Source organism: Paralichthys olivaceus, chromosome 24 (genome assembly GCF_024713975.1).
Source record: "Paralichthys olivaceus isolate ysfri-2021 chromosome 24, ASM2471397v2, whole genome shotgun sequence".
In the NCBI taxonomy this organism is placed as follows: domain Eukaryota; kingdom Metazoa; phylum Chordata; class Actinopteri; order Pleuronectiformes; family Paralichthyidae; genus Paralichthys; species Paralichthys olivaceus.
The window spans coordinates 11,288,813-11,313,848 of NC_091116.1; the positions used below are offsets into that span (position 1 = coordinate 11,288,813).

The 25,036-nt window shown below is 44.9% G+C and overlaps 1 protein-coding gene across 5 annotated transcripts; it reads right to left on the bottom strand.

The window, feature by feature from the left end:
• Nucleotides 1–472: 472 nt before the first annotated feature.
• Nucleotides 473–24,486, bottom strand: hecw2b (HECT, C2 and WW domain containing E3 ubiquitin protein ligase 2b). 5 transcript variants are annotated; one of them, XM_069520710.1, is made up of 30 exons: nucleotides 24,347–24,486; nucleotides 14,804–14,911; nucleotides 14,575–14,669; nucleotides 14,143–14,218; nucleotides 13,888–14,057; nucleotides 13,507–13,649; nucleotides 12,562–12,662; nucleotides 11,541–12,436; nucleotides 11,307–11,448; nucleotides 10,531–10,689; nucleotides 9,863–9,964; nucleotides 8,287–8,437; nucleotides 8,055–8,158; nucleotides 7,844–7,971; nucleotides 7,317–7,502; nucleotides 6,783–6,935; nucleotides 6,566–6,668; nucleotides 6,375–6,471; nucleotides 6,187–6,270; nucleotides 5,958–6,067; nucleotides 5,335–5,455; nucleotides 5,124–5,237; nucleotides 4,805–4,957; nucleotides 4,593–4,691; nucleotides 4,029–4,158; nucleotides 3,668–3,814; nucleotides 3,448–3,562; nucleotides 3,163–3,248; nucleotides 2,923–3,035; nucleotides 473–2,579 (listed from the first exon to the last, which is right to left on the bottom strand). In XM_069520710.1, exons 2-30 carry the CDS (start codon nucleotides 14,808–14,810, stop codon nucleotides 2,468–2,470), a joined length of 4,197 nt encoding a protein of 1,398 aa, XP_069376811.1. In that variant the 5' UTR covers nucleotides 14,811–14,911; nucleotides 24,347–24,486; the 3' UTR covers nucleotides 473–2,467. The 5 variants fall into 5 exon arrangements, with proteins under 5 accessions (XP_069376811.1, XP_069376810.1, XP_069376808.1 ...); XM_069520709.1 differs by lacking the exon at nucleotides 24,347–24,486 and adding an exon at nucleotides 17,246–17,947; XM_069520707.1 differs by lacking the exons at nucleotides 10,531–10,689; nucleotides 24,347–24,486 and adding an exon at nucleotides 17,246–17,789.
• Nucleotides 24,487–25,036: the final 550 nt, after the last annotated feature.

The following is a 25,036-nucleotide window of genomic DNA, read 5'->3' on the forward strand; positions in this document are numbered from 1 at the left end:
GCCAATTTCCACCAGGACATGAAGAGAAAGCAAGAAAGATTTAAATATGCCCACGATAAGACCAGGTCTTATACTAAGATAATACAATGTAAGAGACAAAGTCAAAATGAGAAACAAGGACGTCATGATTAGGTCACATTATCAATGAATTAGGCAAATCTGTCATATTAAGACATAAAATTATGAGATAATTTGTTTTGAATCAAAAGCATGAGATTTTTTTTTTTTTTTCCTCAGAAATGGGCTTCCTCATTACCTTGTGTATAACATGAGGCATTAAGAAGGCTTCATTCTAGCTCAGCACCTCAGCAGTGGACCTCTCACTGTTGCAGGCCTGAGCGTGGTTGAACAGTTGTGGTGCGGAGAGGCAGTTCGAGGCGTGCTTACATTCATAGTGCAGGGTGGAATGTGACAGAGGAGGGCAGTGACGAGTATCTCAAAGTACAAAAGAGAAAAAAGATTCACTGCAAGCTCCTTCAGATGACTTTTATACAAAATGACAGTATGTGTTTTTCATTGGGTGCACACTCCGAGCTCTTCACGTGACCTCCACTAAACAACCTGGTTGTGTTTACATTTATACACTATTAACTTCATTCACCATCGAAATGATAACAAAGTGAGGTTTTACAGCCTTTACATACAGAACGTGTGATGAGAGTCAGTGGAACAAACACACAAGTGGTCAACATCACGAGGAGAGAGAGAGAGAGAGAAAAGAAAACACAAGGAGTTGGAGCTTCCGTGAAGAATGTAATCATAGTGTGCAAATGTGATAACAAGCTAATAATAATAATAATAATAATGAAACAATGAAAAGAAAATGAATTCTTCTCATGAGAACAAATATGCAGAAGATTTTTTTTGATGCCAGTTTATACATTAGCAGATGTCAAGTCTTTTTTTTGAGTATGTAATAAATCTGACTTCTTTAATCACATGAGCTGGCACCAGCAGTTATAGAAGAGCTTCTGACTGGTGTGTGAGTGGTTGGGTGGCACGGTCAGATCCAGAGGTCAGCACTGGGAGGCACTAGCAGCTGCCAGCTCACTGCTATTGGGCCTGGCTCCCCAATCTTTGTGCCTCACCCAGCTGTTATGGTAGAATATTGAATTTCAACTCTGCACTTTGTCCCTAAGCACAGAAATAGACAAAACTGGTGAATTATCGTAAAGCCAGCCGAGCATTATTGTCCTTGCTGCAACTGAACTAATGCATTAACCCCCTCATTTTCAGCCATGCTACTTGTGTAGATGCACAACTTTGATTTTAGCATCTTCAGAATGCTCTATAATTCACTTTAGGGTACTATATAGAGACCCCCACCCATCACCCTCCCATGCCACCTCTTGACGCCCCATGTGACATTTTCTAGACTCCCTACTGCTGATGGAATGATTTAATTTGCTTTGTGTATTTGACCATACAAGTTTCTTTCAATCTATAAATCATGAAATGGGGTTAGTTTCAACACATTGTAGAAAATAGACTTGGATCAAAGCTTGTTTCAAATCAATCTCAAAGTAAATGAAGATGGTTAAATGCTGAATGTTACTGAATCTAATCATTGACTTATTAACTCAATAAGTGCTGGCTTGATATTGTTCTTTCATCCAGTTGATCCAGATCTGGTAAAAAATAAAAAGATCCCTCCCCACACAATCTACATCTTAATGTTAGTTACATTCAAATCACAACATGTCACTGCCACACGTCATTAGAAAATCACTTTTTCTTTTCAATGAAAATACTGTAACGACGATACCAAAGCTTCAGTTTGGACTCCAAAATCAGCTGTGGGTAAAGTTCACTGGAAAAATCCCATAAACTGTAGCAAAAACCTCAGACAGGTAACTGCCTTTTTCTCAAAGGCTCTCAAAAAGAAAGGAAAAAAGCACCGTCTGCATGAGTGCAGTTCTTTCAATGTGCCACACGACGACGCCACACTACAACAAATCCATCACTGACAGCTCTGGACAGGCCAAGCAATCCTTCAAGGTCCGAGAAAAGTAAAATAAAAGAGGCTGAATCCGCTCAGCTTCTGCAGTGAAGGCAGTGGTTGCTTCAGGTGATTTGCACATTTGTACACGGTATCAATGAGGAAGTGAAAAAAAAAGACATCCTCGTCTCAGATTTTGGTCAAATCCTGGCAGTTTCGATCCCCGTCCCAGAAGGCAGAGTGGGTCTTTTAATTCATCCCAGCATGTGTGTTACTAAGCAGGTGCGAAATACGTGCAGGGGCAATAAAAACATGATTACATGACACAAGTCAGAGTCACTTCATGGATCAAAAGTCTTCTCTTATAAAACATAGCCCGCTATAAATTAAACTTAAACCATTAACTGGATTCTAAACCCAGATTTTAACACCTTTTTTCCAGCAGCTGTTCTATGTGGCTTCTTCCTTCCACAACCAACAGCTGTCTTAAGGGAAGTTGAGAGTTGGGTAGGTGGGAAGTTGAGGGTCTCATTCCAGCCCGAAGGTGCTCGTCTCCTCCACGGCGGTCAGCATCTTCTCAAACAGCATCGAGAAGGACGGGTACGGTGGCAGGTCCAGCCGGTTGAAACAAGTATGAGCTCTGGAGAGAGGCGACAGGACAACGTGTGAGATGATCAGTGACATAAGGTGGGTCATGATGTCCTGCAGGCTGCCCATAAGTGGCAGTGGGAGATTATTATTCAGAAGATCCTGTTTTAATCCATCTAAAGTAAAAACTACATCTCTATAAACATCTCTAAAAAAGTTATTATCTCATCAAGGTCTTTTACTTTTGGATGGGCTTCTCTAACTGCATCAGGAAATATCCATCTCCCAAATTCGTTTCAATTGTTGACTAATCAAAAAACTGATGAGTGCTTGGAATTCAGATCGAAATGCAGGCATGAGGAGATTTGTGCTGCGGGGCTCTTCCCTGTGTTTACCTGGGCAGCGAGGTGACCTTCCCCCACTTCTCCACACAGAACCTGCGGGGGCCGTTGCTGCCTCGCAGAGACGCAAAGCCTTCGTAGGGAATACTGGACGTCCCGGTGACAAACTGATGATGCAGAGAAGACAAAGGGACAGAAGAGGAGGAAGACAGGTGGGACACAGCGGCATGAAGTGAGACTCACTTACTTACTCACAAGCCTCTGTCTCGTCTTTGCACATTCACACATGCCTACCTGCAGAAGTCGCAGTCTCTGTTCATTGTTGAACCTCTCCACCGCCGCCCAGAACCACCGGATCACGATGTGGTTGTCATGGTAACCTGTACATAGCAAACCATGTCATGTAACTGTGGCAACAGGATCCCGATGATGGTGAATGACAAGAGTGCGCTTGTAAATTATCATAAAGAAATTATCATGAACAAGAGGAACAAGCATGTATTGTTTGCACGAGGAAATTATTATTGTAGAAAAAGGTTGAAAACAAAAGTAGCAATCCATCCTCCTTTACTTCCATACCTCCTCTGTACTCCGTGTTGTTCCTCCAGTCTGATAAATCGATCTCAGCAGTGCCGGCGATCACTAGCTCCAGCTCCCTGGCATCAAACACTGACACCAACCTGGCATCCACCACCTGGGTGACACACAAAAAATATTGTACTATTTAAGTGAGTGTTTTCTACAATACAATAAATCAGGGGCTGGATAATTAAAGATTTGACACTAAAGCCTACTGTACCTCATAGAAGCCTCTGACAAGACTCTCAGTCTGCTGCACCACCCCTCTCTCTATCCTCCACTTCACCATCCGCTCGATGTATTCCTTCTTGTTCTTCTCTGACACAGGGATGTTGGCTCCACCGGGCTTCAGCTCTCTCTCTGTTATCTGTGGGAACACACAATAACATATTCAATCCTTAAATAGTTTCAGCTGCATCATTAAAAACAAATTATCTTGAAATGTATCTGTATATATAAAAGTTAAGTTAATAAAAACAGTTGGTTTCTGAGCACACTGCATTACTTCTTCTAGACATTTTTTTATTAATATATGTTTTAATAAGTCGACCGTTTTCCCAGACTTTCTTTCAGAGTCTGACCTGTCCGAAGACTTCTTCATTGACAGTGAAGGTGAGTTCAAGGATGTCCTCTATGTCGTTGTCCTTTGTCCACTGAAGAGACTGATGAAACTCCTCATCCAGGTACTCCAGGTCACTCAGGTCACACGGACTACATAGTAGAAAATTTGAGCGTAAATTACGTGTGTGGGGACATTTCTTTGTGTGTGTGTGTACTCATATGTCCAGTTTCATATGCAGGGGTACTGTAAACCAGTGATTCTTAAATACTGCTTTAGAATGGATATTCTGGCTGTGTCCCAACTCAGGAGCGTGCATTTGAAGACCTTTTGTGTCATGAAAGCGAAACACGACTGAACCGTTTCAAAGTCCTGCCAAAAAATGTGTCTTTTCATACCCGAGCAACGAAGGCTCCAATAGGTGGATCCTTAACCCAGGATTCATTTCACTTTGGTGACAATTTGTTTTTCTCATGCTCCTGAATTAGGACACAGCTAGAGAGTGTGAGTTCTAAATGTAGAGGTCCAGAGTCATGTGAGCCTGCTTGTACTTGCATGAGTGTGTTGTCGACACATTAGTACGTACATGCGCAGCAGGCCTTTATAGAAAGGTCTGGTGAAGAAGGCATCCAGCAGGTACTGATGGATTAGAGCCAGACCCAGAATACGACCACTGAACCGAAACCTGAAACACACACATTGAGATTATCAGTGTGATATAGTATCGTACAGTATATTGTGTGCATGTGTGTCTGTGTGAGTGTGTGTGTGTGTGTGTGTGTGTACGGTAAATCTCACCATTCATGGTGATTGTCTACGAAGGCGGACATGGGGCTGATCTGAACAGTGTAAGTGTCGTTGGCAGAATATTCAAACAGACCATAATAAGGGTTAAACAGCTCCCTGGATACCAAGAAGAAGAACTCTCTGGAGGGCCCGCTGTAGTCCAATCTGCAACACAGACACACACACAGACACAAACACAGACAGACGTTTTGATTTTAAAAACCTAAAGATTTTAAATATAGATATGGCACAGCTAGGTGTATGTATGAATGGGAAATGATATCACATGCACACTCGTGTTATAGGTTTCATTCTGTGTTCAAACACTCACCCCTCCTCCCCAACAAAGCTGACGTAGAGTTTGCTGCGCTGCAGGTCTTTGCGGGAATAGCACATGATCTGGTTGAAGGCATCTTCCAGCAGATGGTCACGACGGATGATCAACCTGAGGCACACACACAGTCAAGCGGACAGTCACACACACAAGTAAAAAGAAACCAAATAGAACGGTTGCTCTCTTCACACAAATACACTGCATTCACTTTAGTTTGCCTGGTCCTTGGCCATAACCCTTAGTTTCAAGCTTTCTGTAGAAGTTGCGCAGTTTGGCCTCAAAGTCTCTCTTGTAAGGAGCTGGAGCTCTGGCGTTCGCTCTCTGAGTTCCTACAAGGACAGAAAGGACAGAACAATTCTCAATATTTAAACCTCATTATTGCTTTGTTCCATGATTTAATTTCAGGACCTCTAAGAAATAAGGCTCTAAAACCTTTTGCAAACATCAGGAGTAACCTCTTTTTTTAAGAGGGTGTGTCAGACTTGTCTGAGGCTTCTGGAAAGCTGTGTGCAGTCACAGAGGCTAAAATAGCTCAGGGATGGTGAGTAAAACCACACAGCTGTCTGCTTGATACACTGCAGTGTCTCAAAGTTATTTCTAAAGATGCAACATGTGGGTGTGGAGGATATGAAAAATCACCAAGTACCAAGTAATGTGACATATTACTTTTTCTGCTCTGAAGACGTGTGGGTGTCTCAAAAAAACGCTTTCTGTTCGATAACCTGTTTTGCGACTTCAACAGGAATGATTTAAGCCAATAAATATAAATGTATTGACCTCAGTTCCAGTTTTCAATACGCGCAGTGTAGGTGTGTGACTTGACCGTCCTACCAGGTGAGTTCTGTGGAGAGGAGACGGGGGATCCCCGAGGGGACTGACAGTAGCTGGGGTGAAGTAAGGCGTGAGGAGGCACGTATGACATGACTTCATCTTCAAACAGGCTGCAGCGAGGAAGCATTTACATAAAAGATAAGTCAATTAAAAGAAGAATAAACAAACGGCACAGTGGAAAAATTTTTTACGAACTAAATGAGTGAGGAAGGAAGGAAGGAAGTCACACCTTAGCAGCATGACGAGGTCTGCATCTCCTGACAGCCTGGCCAATCCTGACACTCCATCTGTTCGTATCAGCTGCACCTTCTCCCTGTTGTCATAACAACGTTCAGCTGAGAGTGATGCTGCTGTCCTACAGTTATCAGCGCTCAAATCTAAATACATTAGCACAGATGATTTCTACAGTGCCAGTACCTGAGTGAATGGTTCCGGGTGATGTCGGCCTGTCGCTCCTGAAGAATCTCAAAAATGTTTGGTTGTCGAAGAAATGCCACAATCTTGTCGTTGTAAGCTAAAAGACGAGGGGACACAAAGTTGTTGCCCGGTTTTTGTAATCTCTGGGCGGCTGTGTGTTTGTGTGTGTGTTGTGTTGCGTGGATACTGACCCACTGGCACAATATCTTGGCACTGCCCCCTGTTAGTGGAGTTGAAGGTGCTGGGAGGCCGCGGCACAACGGGAGGGCCGGCATGACGAGGGTCTTCACCGACCTACAGAAACAAGAAGAGGAAGTTTTTCTCTTCTGGCTTCAGAGGACAGTTTAGTTATCATGCATCGTAAATACTATTTGAAAGGTAGAGCAGCATTGTGCGTCTTTTTCTTACAAGTCGTCGTGGGCTGACCTCCCCGGCGCTGTGGCTGCGTTGGCGAGTCAAGTGTTGGCGGTGAGTCAAGAGGCTCGGGGGCCGAGTGCTCTGGAGAGGCAGCCGGGGGTCGATGAAGGTGGTGGCTCGGCAGTTATGGTCCACGAAGAAAGGCTGCATGTGAACACACAACATATAAACACAACAACAATACTCAGCTTGAACAATCATTTTTTTCCCAAAAAAAATTTAATTACCTCTGAAAACGACTTTTACCTCGAAAAATACAATTTTGCCAAATATGTATTTATGTTAATTGTAAAACTGGATCCAAGATATCTCATACCTCACTGATAAAATTTCACATCACACTTGTATAAGTTCCATATTGGATTAAGAATACAAATGCTATATAATAAAATGTATAATTATCATTACTATTATTACACTATAGCTTTACATAAAAATATTTATTGGCTGCTCTATTAATGTTTAAAATCCAATACGTTTTTCAAACCTTCAGACATTCTGATTGTTTCTCGTGTGCTGCTCTACCTTGCCGGTGTGGTCGTGCTTCATCTCCCAGCCTCTGGGCAGCTCCAGCTGTTTGTTGGCGAACATGTTGAGGAAGGCCACCAGGTCCCGGTTGTGCTGATATCGCTCAAAGTGGTGAGCATCCCGACGAACCTTGCTGATCATATGCTTCAGACACGTGTTGGTGGCGAACATACGGTAGGCACTCTGAGCGAGAGAGACAGGGAGGGACGGAGAAGAAGAAAAAAAAAAGAAAAGGAGAAGAAGATTTAAAAGTGAGGAAAGAAACAAAACAGAGAAGAAGGAAAGAGAAGAAAGGTCTGTTTGGAAACTGACACATTTTGTTGTGTTTGTAAATGGATAAAAATCTACAACCAAAAACCCATAATGATGAATAGTGAAATATATACGCGTATATATACCAAACACACAACCTTCCCCTTTTTCTGATTCCATTAAACCAGTGTGATCTATGAGAGGAAGGTGAAAGAAAAGAAAAGGGGAGGTGGGGGGGATGAGGGAGAAGGAAAAAAAACGAGTGCCCGCACAGGGTTGGAATGCAGCACAGTGAAGAAGTCGGGGCTGGCGAGGAACTTGGCGCTGGGAGACTGAAGCAGCAGGGTGAGGCGAGACCGGGAACTGGACGACTGAGCCGCGCTGCTGTCCCTACGCAGCTCTGCAACAAACACACATGCACTTTGTCAGGACACAAATCAAGGTTGACAGACATGTTTTATTGCAGGTCAGTGAGAGGATCACCTGGCATTGAGGGGTGCATGTCAGTCTCATCCACCAGCAGCTCATTGGCTGGCTGCTCCTCTGGTCTGCTGTCATTGGTTATCGTCCTTCGTATACTCTGATACCTGGAAATATGTGTGTAAGTCTGCATTAAATACCAAAATGAGACTTTTTTTTGTACTGAGCTGCCTGCATTTCCAGTTTGAGGCTGACCATACGGTGTGTGTGCACGTGTGTATGCTTGCACTCTGACCTGCGGTTCAGCTGCTCCATCTGCTGTATGGAGTTGGACCTCTGGAGGGTCTGCGCGGCGGGGGGAGCAGTGGGGCGCTGCCAAGTCGTGGTCCTGTTCACGTGGTCCACGTAGAAGATGCGACCGTGGCTGTCGATGCGAGCTTCCCAGTCTGGTTCGCACACGCGACAACAAAAGCAACAACACAATGACAGTGAGGCCAGGCTGGAAAACTATGAGGGGCCGTCAGGGACATTATTCAGAATTACCTCTCACACACACATGTGAAATGCTCTTACATACACTACTGAAACACTCTCACACATACAAGTGAAACGCTCTCATACATACAACTGAAATGCTCTCAAATAATATATAATAATATATATATATATGTATATATAACATATTTCAGTACAATGTGTGAGAGGATTTCAGTTGAAACAGAAGCTGTTTGTTGATCGTCAGCCACGATGTTTGCAACGTATGTATGAGAGCATTTCAGTAGTGTATGTAAGAGCATTTCACATGTGGGTGAGATGTAATTCTGACGGCCGCTGATAGAAAACGCAGGTTCGGTATCTCAACAAACAAAGGTTCAGTTGTTATTTTCCATGTGTTGAATTTCCGCAGCTGTTGGACGTGAAGTAAAAAAAATACAAAGTTGATCTTTTTCTTATTTTCTAGAATTGTTCTGTATTTCTTTTCATATTGGCAAGATATTGTTTAAATAAAAAATTATATATAAATATCTCTTTAAAATTCCTTAAGCTGCAAGTAAAACAGTCATCCCACAGAAACTGCAGCTGTATAAAATGAACTGCATGGAAAACTTTATGACCTTTACCTTCATGTGATGTGCTGGGGAAAAAAAAATATTATATGCTTTGCGTATAATGGAACCCATTATATACACCATTATATACAGTCCTGTGCAAAATGGTGTAACGTGAAGATCCCATGAAAAGTTTCAATTATCACGAAGTAATCATATGATTCCAGACAGACTCCGTGATGATGCGATGGGGACATCCCATCTGTTGCAGGATAGTTCTTTATGACCCTGGCTGTATGTTTGGACCTGTATGCCGACATTTGCATAGAGAGGAGGAGCAAACGTTTGGCGGTGGACTGTGAGGTTATCGTTGGGTACATCTGCGTGGTAGAAACAATGAGACTGGTTCTTGGATCCTGACGAAGTGAAACTCTGGTGAGCGCAGGTTCTTCTTGTTGGTGATTTCCTTTTTGTTGTTTTTTTTCTCATTCTATTACGACTTTATTCTTGTAACTTTATGACTTTCTTCTCAATTGTGACATCACTCTTAATATTACAACTTTATTCTATCTAAATAAATGTTCCTATACCAGTATTGTCTTGCCATGTCAACCAAAAACCTGCTTACGATTTCATTACAGTGTGTTATAAATATTTATTCTAAAGTAAAGTGCTGGTGATGACTAAGCTTTTCAAACACTTAAGACAAGATGTGCCGTATAGAGCATGCACAGGACTTTTTCTGTAGTTGGTGCTGTACTGACTTTCTTCAGGTTAAATACTAATGTACTGCGATACACACACACGCATACACACACTTACTGGGTGGCAGCGGCTCGTCCACTCTCTGGTATCGATTAATATCATGGCGGATGGACGGCAGGGAGCGAACAGACTGGTGGCCATTCACCTGAGCTGTGGCACCTGCATACCAAACACACACACACACACACACGCTCGCTCTGTATAAGCTGCCTCACTTAAAGAATGAGAAGACTCACAATATATTCCCACAGAGCTCCTTCACCATCAGCAGCAAAACCTGGTGACCCTCCAAGCACAAGATGAGATCCTGCAGCTGCTTCATCTGCACAACACTGGTATCTGCTTTTATCTAATACTGTTAAATACTCCTCTGTGTAATCCAGCATCTTCTTTGGCAGCTGCAGAGAACTTGCTCTAATCTGAATAATGCTCCAGTCGTTCATTAATACTCCCTGATGCCTCAGTCCTCCGACCAGGAGACAAGCTGCTCCAGAAGTTTGTCTCATATGAACTTCGTGGCAGCATTAAATGCAGACTTGTGGTAGGAACAACTCATTTGAATAATAACAAAGTCTAAGAAGTGGCCAGAATCACTTCTGCAGGAAACCAGAAAATGCAGATGAATGTGTGAAGATGTGTAAGTGCTGCTGTATAATATGTGAATGAAAAGATAAACCATTTGATGGCTGGAGTGATGGAGCTAAAATCTCCATTCTGCATCTCACCTGTCTCTCTCTCCCTCTCTATCGTCCCACTCTGACCCTCCCTGGCAATGCAGACTTCCTGGTTCTGGGCCCCGCTCCCGGGGGTCTGCATGGAGCGCCTCCTCCTCCACACCTCCCCTCCCTCCTCCTCCTGCCTGTCCCCGCCACTGGCTTGAGCCCCTGAAATTAAAAGGAAGACTTCAAGGTCCTTTTGTGTGGAAACGAACATGGAGGCAGATAAAAGCAGCAGAACCAGTGCAGTGTCTCTGGCAGCCATACTGCATATATGTATATTTATATATATATATTTCATTTCTTAAGTGTTTATTTATTCTGTTGCATCTGAAGTGTCTCATTGTCTCAAGTATTAGGACCTCAGCCTCTGTAGGGCTCAATGTTCAGTTTCATTTTCAATTTGCAATCTCTAAGAAAATTGTGTAGCCAAAGTATATAAAAATAAAACAGTGAGCCAGGGAAAAAATGTTGATCACTATAGAAAATGTTGAAATAGTGAACATGAAATAAAATGATTACGTATATAATGTACCTTGTCTTCATGAGTTATGTTCTAAGGATGAACAGATGCATGCTGACAGATGTCTCTCCCTTAGTGTGTCTGATAAACCAGTGCAGCAGATTTCATGCTGCTTTTCCAGTTTGCTGTGATGAATCAGATGTAGCTGCCACTTTTCCTCTAAACTTCCATTAGTTATTATGGAAAAATTAAGTTTAACTGTTAAAAATAGTCCTTAGATATACAACTGTCTGTGTCAGTAACAAACACAATCACCACCTACCAGCTTCAGCGGTCGCTCCTTGCTCAGCTGCGTCGCTGCTGGTAGGAGCAGCTCCTGCCACTGGCCCATTGGCCTCGCTGCTCGATGACTCCGCCCCTTCCTCCTCGGCCTTCGGAGCCACTTCTTTTCTTGTGTCCACCTCCTGAGAGGAGAGGAGAGGAGATTTAGTTAATCTAATGGCAGCTTTTGTCAAAGCTCTTGTTTTGTCTCGTCATCTTGCATATCGCTGCTCACCTGAATTGGTGAAAGGGGGCCAAGTCCAGAGCTGTAGGGAACTTCCTGGCTTGTACCGACCCTGCTGCCCTGCTCCTGACAGGTACATTCCCTCACAGACTCTCCCGGCTCACACACTGCAGCCGCTTCAGCCCCTGGTGCCTGAGATGAGCAGGAGGCTGTGGAGATCTCATGCTCTACCTCAGCTGTTGCACCAGCAGCCTCTTCTCTCGCAGGTGTAGTCTCGGCTGCTGCTGCTGCTCCTGCCGGTGTCTGACCTCCAGCGGCACCTTCGCCAGTTTCAGCCGATGCAGACTCAGACACAGGGTGAGCAGCAGAGGATGAACCTGCGTCTGCGGCAGCTCCAGACGCACTCTCTGCTGCAGCCTTTGAGCCCTCGTTCCCCTGTTGAGACTCAGATCTAGCTGATCTACTTGATAAGACCAAGTCTGCGCTTTGCTGTGTCTTTGGTTCCTGTGATGGGTCCCTGTGCTGCCCCGCTGCCTCTTCATCCTCATCCGAGTCAATGTGCAGCATCGCATTGAGCCGCGTGTCCGTTGGAAAGCTGGAGCGGAGTTTCGGAGAAGGCCCGGCCAGAGGTTGGTCCAAGGGGCTCCTGGGAGACTCAATGGCGTCCAGGTAATCATTGAGTGACACCTGCCGGTGCGTGTGGCCACCCAGAGCCACAGGAAGCAGATCCTCCTCTCCCATACGCCCGGGCTCCCGCCACACACTATCCTCGCCGTAGTAAGAATTACCGTTGACCAGCACGGAGCCCTCATCAGAGCCTGTGGGAGAGGGTCTACATGTAGCGCGTGAGGACGAGGAGGGCTGAGGGAGGTCTTCGTCGTCTGAGGGACTGCCGGGGTCACCGTTTGTGGTGCCGCCCAAGATGGCCCCTGTGTCTGGGGAGGCCTCTGATGGAAGGAGAGGATGGGGGAGGAGGAGTGGAGGAGAGAGATAAACACATGATTGAGAAAAGGGGATTAGAGAAAGAGGCTGGAGATGACTCTTTAAAACACACACACACACACACACCTACCCTCATGTCCGTTGGAGGTGATGTCCACTCTGAACTGAAGCTGCCCACTCACATGGTCCGTCGGGAGACGACGACACAGGCTGTAGCTGACCGGCTGATCGCTGTGTGTACACACACACACACACACAAACACACACATGTACATGAGACATCATTGAATAACTCTGCAAACCCCCAAAGCAGCTGTCTGTCTGTACTTTTGTGTCTACAGGACACAGGACTATGACAGAAATATAAATATATATAAAGATTTGAATGAGCGTGGAGAAAGAAGGCCTGACTGTTTTAACAAGCTTGGTGCAAACTGGTTGGAAGGCAGCAGCAACCAGCCGCTCCCTGGCTTTCTGATGAAAAACAATACCTTTCAGTAATAAAACCCCTTCTTCAATATTGATTTGCATCACAAGGTTATCCACATGTTGCCTTAAAGAATCATTGATCCTATACCAAGATACCAGGTAACATCTATTTCCATCTCTAAGTGGCATAATGCATGGTATCACAGGGCTTCAACAAATCGATAAACAAAGCTGCAAAGCTTTGATGCAGAAAAATGACTCACATCCTTCATTGCAGCAGTAATATTCTACATCTTCAATCCAGGCAAGAGTTAATATGAACATGTACAGTTTGAACATGTTCCTGACACCATCAACGTATAGGAAACGGTGTGCACACACACAGTACATCATAATTGACTGTTGTATGTATTGTCCTCTGTTGTAGATCAATAATAAATCAATGCCTGAACAATGAGCTGATTTGGAGATATTGATTGGTATTGAATGAACAATGTTGAGTCACTGCTGTTAAACACTAAAGATCAAAGGTTTGACGGAGCTCCTCAGACGCTCTCGCTCTCTCTTTCTCTCTCTCTCTCTCCCTCACACCAACACACTCTCAACACAGCTTCAGTTCCTCCACGGTGTGTGTGTGTGTACTCACTCAGCCGTCGGCCCCTCCAGAAGTCTCTGCACGGGGATGATCAGCTGACCCAGGAACCGCTTGATGATTGGTCGGCTCTTGGCGAACTTATCTTTTACTTCGATCTCCAGCACGTCCGTCATCAGAGCCACAAAGGTGTACTTCTGCCGGAAGAGACATGAGAAAATCATAGTTTTATCTTCATCAGTAGAGAAAGACTTACACATTTATTTCACTTCCTACAACTGTGATCCATCGCTGTGTGTTTTACTATAAAACTGGTCAGCTATTTACCAAATTGCAAGCACCAAGGTGGTCACATGGCCTCTATTGTCTTGTGGGGAAATGGTTAATGGTCATGGTGTAAGTGCTGCATGAAAAAATGTGTGTGTTTGTGCTCACCTCCCCGTGCCACACAGGGTTCGTGGTATTAGCTATGATGGACGATCGCCTCTCCTGGCCGTGGTGGGTGAACTTGGGGAGACCGCTCCTCTTCCCAGGCCGGATGGACATCTTCAGGTAGGGGTCTGGGTTGAAGAACATGCCCTTCTTCAGTCCCATCGCCCAGATGTCTGGAGAGGGAAAATACACACAGGTGTCAGCGTCTGTGTTTACTGAACCAACATACAACTACAAGTCCTGATTCCATCCTCTCACCTGACAGGGTGAAACTGACAAGTTTCCGACAAGGCTCTCTCCCTGATTGGTCTTCCACTTGGCCTTCACTGTCCACCTGATGAGACAACCAATAGGAGATCAGCATGAGTGGACAATTTACCAGTCCCATTTTTTTGGGATTATGTGATATCATTATAAGAGACAAAAAGTTAAAAGACAGATACATTAAAAAGAAGTATGTATTTCTATGTATTTATTAAAGTTTCATGGTCGTTTGCAGTACCCACAATGCAGCTCAACCACCATTGATTTTAACATGTGCTTTTTATTTTCTATTCTTCATTTTTTACATTGATTCTTAAATGTTTCGATGTCTGAGTTTATGTCTCTGCTTGGATTTATATCGTGAACCTTTTGGATGATGAAAGGAAGTGAGTGGAGAAATGACACACACACTCAGATGATACATACCGGCACTCCAGGGTTCTTGACGGTAATGCAGGGTGTCGACGCTCTCAATGCTCCACTTACGCCGTGATAGTATTTAAAGCAGATCTTAGTCTCCGCTGTGGAGAGAGAGCACACACACACACACACACACACACACACATACACACACACACAGATGATCATCCACTGTGACGTTAAACTACACACGTGTGTATTAAGCACAAACAAGGGACTCGTGAAGCCCACTCACGCTCCATGAAGTAAGGTCCTGGCTCCAGTCTCCACACGATCTGTCCTCTCTGGGTGCCGTTCACGCCACGATTCTTGGAGTCCCAGACGTTGGCCACACTCGTCTCATCTAACAAATACGCACACATTTACATTTATGAGCTTTGTGTTCCTCTGCCTTCTGTTTCAATAACACACACACACTGAGGCTTCCATGAATGAAGCAGCAGTAGGAAGATGTTAGTTGTTAATTACACACGGGGCATTGACAGGACAGGACGTGTCAGAAGGTCTCACACAGACAAGCTCAGTGAGGAGGGCACATGTAAAGACACCCTCAGCACGAGATGATTTACATGGACATAATGCAAAAAGCTGGAAGTTAGAGTGTGATCAACATGTTTCTGTTTTATTCAAATCAAGAGAGGGAGGACAGATAAAAAAAAGCATTAAAATCATAAACTGGATCTGGTGTTTACTGTTTTGAATTGAAGAATTAAGCAGCTTGAGCATGAATGTGCACACAGACAAAACTGACCATTTCTTGTACAGTGACTCTTCCCAAACAGAACTCCCGTTATGTATTCTACACACACGCCAAGGCTCCGAAGGCTGCGTGGTGCATTGACAAACCACGATGGAGGTTAGTGGTACCTGAGGGAAACTCGGCCCTCGGGTCATAAACCAACATCCCTGTCTGTGCCTACAGAGACATCAAACATTTATGTGTACGTCCTGTGTGAAGGATGACAAACGGCCCGTGTCCTAATGGATCAATTCTGATGTCTGTCAGCCACACAAACACACTCTCACTCACTCACACACACACACACACACACACACACACACACACACACACACACACACACACACACACACACACACACACACACACACACACACACACACACACACATTGACCTGTCACACCAGGTCTCCATCAATAAACCCTGAGCCTTTGTAGGTGACAGCGAATACTTATATATACACACACACACACACACACCTGTCTGACCTGATAACCCTGGAATCTTCCAAACCACATAAACAAACTACAGTGTGAGAGGTGTGACACAAACCCACACAAACCCACACACAACCCAGACAGCAGCGTGAGGTTATGCGGCTCCTGGCTCCAGGAGAATGTGGCCAGCAGCCAGGCTGGAATCAGTGCTTATCTCTGGGGAGACAAACCTGAAAATCCCCCCCTGCCTGGATCAATACTGCAGAGGAGCTGCAGAGAGGTCGGAGGGATGGAGAGATCACCTTTCACCGGCTTCCTCTGTCTCTCACTCTCTGATAAAGGATTGTGCACACATCCATTCTCCTCCACAACACACACACGAAATTGGTCACCTGAGCGTTTGTGTAAAGGCTCTGAGCTTCAGAACGTTTAGTTTGAAATAACACATTTGATTCTACATTAAAGTGCCAACTCTCATTCATAATGAGAGCAGGTTTACATCAGTGTAGAAAGTTTTGGGAGAGCTTTCGTGTATCACAATACACTTCCTTCCGAAAAAAATGTATTGAGAGATTTATGCATGTACTTAAACCTCTAGTCATAAATATATATTTCTGCTTATTTGTTTTGTGACAGTACGTCATTCTAGGACAAGGAGGAGGAATGTGGGGGGGGTGTGTGTGTGAGAGTGAAAGAGGGAGACTGTAATATGAGATACGCAAACATACTCCTCTTAAATGCTACTGAGGCTGAGTCAGCATCACTTTTTTATCAGGGTAACCTACTTACTTTCTCTCACCATATTTTTTCTTGCAAACACACACACAGACACACACACATACACACACACACACACACACATGCCACTATCACACTATCCATTAGTCAGTTAATGTAGCAGCAGAGGGGCTGATGTAATGCTCTAACCTTGAGGAGATGAGTTACAAGTCACAACCTCTTCAGTAGTGCTATTGCATTACTATCCTTTTTATTACACCACCGAAGGAACGAACAGGAGGATCAGTGTGTGGACAGACAGAGGAAGAGACATCATGGTAACGAGACATAGGGAGTAGGCAGGAAGAATAAGAATTATAATGATGAGCAAGCAAGAATAGACCATAATGGATAGCTCATCAATAACTGAGAGGCAAGAGCTGTGCTGTGATGTTACAGTAAGATGGTCTGATAAAGTAGATGTGCATTTGAGGTTCAATAAAATATTGCATCTTCACCCACAAACATCAGACCGGATATAAAAATTTAAAGTTCAAGTGGCTTGGTTCGATTTGACCTCCACTAATAAGGTTATGTTTTTGTTTTGTTTGTCCGTCTGTTAGTTAGCAGGATTACAGATCCAAATAAAAATCTGGATCTGGTGAATTTAATTTTGGATTCATAAGGGGACTGATGGGTGTTGCCAGATTCTGCTGTAAACAATAAATCTAGATATAGTGATTTTGTACTTTAATGAGGGGAGGTGATTTTGAGTTTGCTCACCGATGTGATACAGGCCGATCCAGTCAGTGGCATCTACCTCCTCCTTGATGTCCCAGGAAATGATCAGGTGGCTGTGACCAAGAGTCAACTGGTACGTAGACGCCGTAAGTGATGAGCGGCTGTCAGAAGTAACCAGGTCTGTGTCACTGTTGGCCCGCTGGAGTCCCACACTCGCTGTTTCTGGCTGGACCCCTGACGACATGGGGGAGGAAGAGGACCCAGAGGTGGAGCCCCCGACTGCTCCCTGCACCGACATGCTGCAGAGGTTGTCGGGCCCGATTGTGTACGGCCGCATGTGTGGTGTGCGCCGGCGAACCGCAAGCAGTTGTTCCCGTGCGCTGCTGTTTCCCGACGATGATGCAGAAGGGGAGGACGATGAAGTGGTGGCAGCCATCGCCATGGTTCCCGCTGAGGAGGAGGTGGGGGAGAAGGGAGGGAGAGAGGAGGAGAGCTGGTGGTGGTGGCGATGGTGGGAGTGGGGCTGAGGGTGTGGGTGGTGGTGGTGGTGGTGGTGATGATGATGATGGTGGTAGTGGTGGGGAGAAGATGGGGCAGAGAAGGTGGAGGGTGACGGGGAGGATGACTGGGGGCGGGGGCGAAGGGGGAGGACAGCTGTTGCAAGGGAGGGACGAATGGTGTAGGATTGGTAGACGTAAGGAAGAAATGAAAGAAGAGGGGAGAGGGAGGGGGGAGTCAGGCCTTTTTAGCTTAAACGTGACATCACCAGACCAAAGGGAAGAACACTAAAGGGTCAGGGAGGTCAAAGTGATGAAAAGAAGAGAAATGATAGAGGGAGGGAACTGTGAGAATGGAGGGATGGCGAGAGCGGTGCAGTGTCCGAGGAAGATCTACTTTTAAAATACAGCTGGTAGAACGGTCTGGGGTTTGAACTCCTCGCCGCACATCTCTTTGGCCGCACTGGTGTTCGTTTGGGGGAAGGCACTTCAATGTCCCCACGCTTCACTCGTCATCAGTCAAGGTGTAACGACAGCAGCTGAGGCTTCCTCCGATCACTCGTTTATATCCTGTTCCCACTGAAAATGTCCACGTTTTTCATGATGGCTCTTAGCACCCTGCCACACCGGTCGATTTTTTGTCAATGGCAGAGCGATGCTTTGCTTGTGGGCACTAGAGGACTATGCAAATCACACAGGTATCAATGATGAGAAAAAAGAGGGGAGGTGGCGGAGATGGGATGCGGGCAGAGGGAGTCGAGGAAAGAGGGATGAAAGGCGGTCCAGGAATCCTTCCGCTCGTCTGTCAGGGGAGGAGGGGGTGATGACGGGGCGGTCCTACAATCCACAGGGAGGACAGGGGTGGAGGAAGGTTGGAGACCTATAGGAGAGACAGAGAGAAAATAAAGGGGTGGTGAGTAAGGGGAAGAGGAGGCATGATGTTCACGTGTGCAAAAAAAACTCATTACAAGCCAGATGAGAAGATAAAAACTGTCTCCACTATTCCCAGTCAGGCCATTTTAAGACCCATGGATTCTGGAGTGTGAACCTCTGGTCTGTTGTTATTTGTTGTACAAGTTTCATTCAGTGTCATTTAGATTATTTATTGAAATTTAATGTGAGCTATAATAACACAACACTCAGTTTTCAATATATTGCATCACTTTGATATTACAATGACTTTCTAACTAAAGGCCCCTCAGTCAGCCACATATTGACTGTACAGATGTCTCCACCAGAACCTACTTTAAAGATTAACAGGTTCAATTCCACTTGCTGGATGGATAGATAAAAAAACATGTCCTGTTGCCCTTATAAAATGCACACACACCCACAAACCACTCCTCTTTGGTTTCTCTCTTTCCTCCCCTTTCTTTCATTCATCTCTCTCTCCCCCCACACATGCACACAATGCGGTTGCCATGGTGAGAGATGATTACGCCGAATCATGTCTGAGCTTCCGCAATGGTCATATCTATCAGCTGCCACTCCCCCACCTCCCTCTCTCCAGCCTTCTTGCACGGACGAGACTGAATAGATGCGCACTCACACGCAGACTCTCCCTCCTGGAATTAGCTGGGAAGTGTACTGCCATTAGAAAGTGAGAGGGAGAGAGAGGTATACGGAAAACAGCAAAGAGAGAGCGTGCACTCGCTCTCAAAATGGTCTTACTATCACATCATTTCTGCAGATCTTTAACTGCACATTCATGCTGACAATCTTATACCACATCACAAAGGTTCTACTGGATTCACATCTGAAGTCCACTGAAGTCCACTGAACTTATTGTCATGTCATGGAACCTGCGAGAGAAAACTTCTGCTCCATGATACGGAGCACTCTTCTGTAGCCATTAGAAGATGGTAAATAAGGAAATGAAACATAAACTACAATGAATCCTTACTTTTCTGAAAATGTTTATCGTGGAACATCCTTAAATGCATTCTGTTTTTAGACCAGCAAATCCACTACCCTACAATAAACACACATCCACACACACACACGCACACACACACACACGCACACACACGCACGCACGCACGCACACACGCACGCACACACGCCATCTCTTGTCTTTATAAAACCAATCACAAATGAGTGGACACACGCACACATGAACATGAAGCTCTCTGGAGGTAAGTGTCCTTGATCCAGCAGCAGGATTAAAACAGAGAATGGGAGGATTTACTGTTGACAGAATATCTTCTCTAATCCACTGCATTAGCACAAGGCTTCAATCTGCAGCTGGAGGCCCGGCTGCCAGCTCCCTCTGCAGCCATGTTTCCATCCCGCTGTCCAACACAGTTCAACCCCACTCGTTTCTTTCATGAATAAAATCAAAAAATGAATTAGGCTGAAGGTGTACATAAATACAAAGAAGCACGCCTACTACGTTTCCCCATAATGCAACTGATAAAATCTTACCGTTAGACCAGAGGGACTCCAATGTCAATGAGAATAGTGCCATTAAAATTTACATGGACGTACAATCTCCAGCTTCATTTGTCATATGTGCAAGAAAAACTCCTGAAAATGTCCACACCCAATTTTCCAGACATTTTCCAGAGTTCTTATCTGAAAACAGCTTTGGAAACCCCTCCAGTTGTTGTGTGAGGATCACAAAACCTGGCTCCTATCTAAATGAATGGGAAGACGTCAGAGGTCATCAACACATAAAATCTTCATGTATAGAATCACCAGTAAAACCAGAGAGAAAAAACCCTTTCACGAGTTTGCCCCAAAATAAGGCTGAAAACGATTCTTCCACAGATTATACTCATAGTGAGCCTGTGCTAGGTTTCACGATGCAACCCTCTTTTACAGCTTCATGCAGAGCACCGTGATGTAACACCACTGACTCATCTGTCCATCTTGTCTGCACCTGCTGCCACCAGTTAAAACATTAGAAAAACACAACTGTGCACTTGCAAGAACACGATTGGTACTGTATGTTTCCCCATTCGACAGATAACTGGCTGTTACAACTTCCATCTTTTCAATTCAAGATTCTTTAAGTGGTTTGTCTCATTTCTGATGCGTTGTCCCACTGGAATGCAAATGCAAATTGGTCTGGATATGCCAGGATTAAAGAAAAACATTTTTTATATTTCTGTCCCACATAAGCATGACACAGCGCAACAGATAATTACTTCTGATACAATTATACTGTGGAAAACTTTGAATTTAATTCAATTTCAGCGACTACAATTAGATTTGATTGTCAGAGCTTGCAATAGCGCATACATTTGATAACGTAATGATCCAGTGTATCTGACCTCTACTCCACCACAGAGCTGTGAAAACCTTCCATCCGAGGACAAAGAAACATGAGGTTCAATTCCTGTCTCCCAGTTTGCACAGATTTTCTAAACCCTCTTTAAAGAATGTCAGGGAGGGGGCACTGGCGCCAGGCTGTCAGCACATACATTCAGTATACAGTGGGTTGAGTCAAACACCAGGCACCCATTAACTCAAAAATACTCTCTCTCTCTCTCACACACACAAGTGATTTAGTGGACTGCATATATATAAATATGTAAACTGCATCTAAGAGCTGACTCATCACTGCCCCACTGCCACGCCTTCGATATTTGAGATCAAGAGCTGTAACATTCTAAGTGAGCTGCTGCTGCAGAGGCAGAGCTGTCCCATTTGCATAATGATGCACTTCCAGATTCTATACAGCCCTTGAATCCTCCTTGCTTACAGTTAGTCGTGTTGGAGCAGAGGCATTTATTCAGAGTCCACCTGTCTCTGTAATGTTGCCTTTCTCTGTATATACTGTGATCACTATGGCTTTCTGTGTCAAACTCAACAGTGTTTTGGGTGACCTGCAAGATTACACTCTAATCATCAGAGCTAACATGAATGCCGTCCTTAATCCCTCACTTGATCACTCCGGCCACCTCTTCTTCCAAACCCCTCTACAACGGCATATCAGCACTTTCAGCATCATCCATCGAAAAAGAGCCAAGAATCCCTCAGTTATTTTTTATTCAGATTGGCTGAAAACCTTCTGATCGTGTTTGGTGAACGTCCCGATGTGATGCACACAAGAAAACCATAGTGGTGCATGAACAACATGCCTCTTCAAAACAAGGGTTACTGTGACAATTTCCAGGAAAGCTGTCTGAGTTAAGGGGTGCATTGTACAAGAAAGAGAAATATTGCTATTGCCTCCCATTGCTATAGCACAAGACAGGGCAGAAACATCACTGAGCTTGAGGATAAGCAGTAAAAATTGTCAAGCTCAGGTGACACCTTTCTGTTGATAGAAAGAAAAAGAATCTCATTCAGGACTCCGTGATGAGAATTCAGGTCAATTCCAAATTCACAAAGCCTCACGTCCAGCCTCATTCTTGATTTGATTAAAAAAAGAAGGAGCCGTATTTTACAAATGGTTTCAGACCAAATGTATGATTTCTTAAGACCAAGACGTTTGGATAAAAACAAATCTTTGACTTCCAGAAATAAATATTTCTTAGTTTTTTTTTTAATTTGGATGAGTTATTTGGGACTTGATACCTGAATGGTCTTCTGTGTGAGATACTGTAAGAGCAATCTCTCCTCCAGCAGCAGCAGCGTCAAGTCTGCAGGTTATTTATAAATGGTGAGACTTTGAGACTAAATATACTCACAGCCTGGTGAAAACAGACCCAGGCATTGACATCAATACACTGTCAGCACGCTGTGGCATTGCTGCTACACACAGGCAGAATGCACTGGAAGTATGAGCCCGAAGCCTGTATTTGATTTGCTACAGCTTTCATCCAACATTAGGACACAGGAATGATGGGCAGAGACAATGCACATTCACAAGTGTTTCCTATAAAACAAAAAGATTTGTGGGCTGGACAGGAGGAGCTTTTTATCCGTCTTAGTCCAAAACTCACAGCTGAAATCAAAATGATGCTGGCGTTCTTCTAGGTGGGGCAGTCCCTGCACAGCTAGGGCTACATTACTGAATTATGCAAGTGGAAAAGCTTAAAAGCTGCACAAGGAAAGATTTAGATGCACAGAAAAAAAAGAATACAGCCATCTAATCAGCCTACTTAAATCACATAGGAGACGAGTGACCCAGTCTCTTACAAGATGCCAGACATTGTGGCGTTGGGAGCGGGACACAGCCAGACATGAGGACACAACACAAACCCTTTACTGCCGCTCCGTTAACTCGCAGGATTCCTGGTTGGGTGCTGTGTGTGTGTGGACGACAAAATAAAGGTCTATTAAGTTAAAGTATGAAACTGGTGCTGGCTTGTGCAAAAGCAGATTTCTGAGTTAGGTCCACCACAGCACACACACACACACACGCACGCACACACACACACACTCCTCACATGGTCCTGAAATAACTGTAGCGTGTTTGGAGAACAATGAGGCGACAGCTTCCTGTCCCCTACACACCCATTACATTCCTGTATGCCAGTTTATTGCGTGTGTGTGCGTGTGTGCGTACTCTTGTGTTTCTAACCTTGTACAAACCAAAGTGCCCACAGTCCTGACAGTGCTCCACCAGCTGAGGGTATTTTACACTCTGTGAAAAGCTGCTGGTCATTTGTTACAGCAAAGACTTGTGCTAAAGTTACACAGTTAACGTTGCACATTCACAACCACAAACTTCTAACTGACCAAAAGAGATGTACTAACATGTTAATTACTGGTGGACAGAGCGAAGACGGATCCAAATGGTTTCAAAAGGCAACATAACTCAAACCAGCCACACTTGCTGTTTCTCACTGTTTGTATTAAATTATAACACTCCTTCATCTTTTCTCCACACGATGGAGTGATTTACATGAGGCTCTGGCAGGAGGAATACTATGTGTCCAGATAGTTTGGACAATCGTGTCTCTCATCAAAGAAAGAAGGCGTCAACTTCTGTCTTAAATCAAAGAGTCAATGCAGCTTAAACTGTCTGTACAAATACGGAACTAAATCACTGAGGGGATCCCTTTAAATCTGGACATGTCACCTCCTGTAGAAAGGTCTCATGAGGACAATCTATCTAATGCCAAGATGAAGTGGAGCAAAGAGACCCAGCTTCAACTGGACCCATACCCGGTCCTGCTGAAGTCTCCTCGGTTCCATGCCAGCTACAGAGCCACTGAATGAAAATGCACGGATGATATTCATGCATGTGGGATACATGTGCATGTTGAAGATGTGCACATCCTCCTTGTTAGCCACAGATCTCAGGTGGACACAGAGAGGAGATAAATAGATGTCAATGAATCAATCTAATGCTAAACTCATTCAGTTCTTATTATCATTAGATTACAGGGTCAGGAGGAAGCAGAGGATGAGCTGTCCTGTTATTCTGGGACATGAACAACACCTCTGATCTGATTCACTGACTCTTCAGTGTGTGAGCAGGTGAAGTCACCGCAGGCTGTTCGGGGGATGAAGGGTTTCCTCTGCTGGGCCTTTATTTACCTCTGCTGCTGTCAGATAGTGTCATGATAACATGCAGATCTGGACCAGACACACAGACTGAGCTTTAAACACATGAATACACTGCACGAGTGGGAAACGTCAATGAATGATGGTGATGATAAACAAGGCTCCGCACCAGAGCAGCAGATGCATCAAAAATAACCCAGAAATATGTGGATTATTACGCATCCAGCTCATGGATCTCACTCACCTTCACTACAGCGATGTATTCGTTGTTTCAAACCCCACCTGCGAGTCAAATAAACCCCCGATCGAGTCGCTTAATCACGGACGACGGAGCTTCGCACGGCCCGGCCGCCACCGACCCTTCATCGGCTTCCTAGCGGGACTCCGGCCCCTTCACGGCCCGTGTGCTGCGCCGCTGCCTCCCGGTGCTCCAGCCTCCGGCTCAACGCGACTCCTCGTTCGGAAAACGGTGATTGTTTTTAAACGTGTCCCTCTTTAAAACTCATGTCTGTCGGTCCACGGCGTCGTGGATTCCTCCGCGATGCAGCCAGACGAGAGAAAGACGAGTTCATATCTTATTTATTTGGCTGGACCGCTTCACATCCGCCTCCCGTTTCCGCTGCTCCCTCCTCCCGGGCTGTTTACGCTCCTCCGCTGGGAAGATTCAACCAGATCTATGCGGACTCCGCTCTGATGGAGGTTTTAACTAAAAGGACTTTTCTTTAAATCCCAACCTTGTTGTTGTCCCCGCTGACCGAGCTCAGCCCCGCTTGTCAATCACTCGGTGTCGGGGGCGTTCAAGTGCTCCGGGTCCTCCCAGAGGTCCCGGGCCACGCTGCTGAGGGTGAACTGGTTTCATCCTGGTTTCATCCTGGTTTCATCCACACAGGATGGTTACAGACACTTTTATATCGAGCATCTGCAGTGGTGCAGG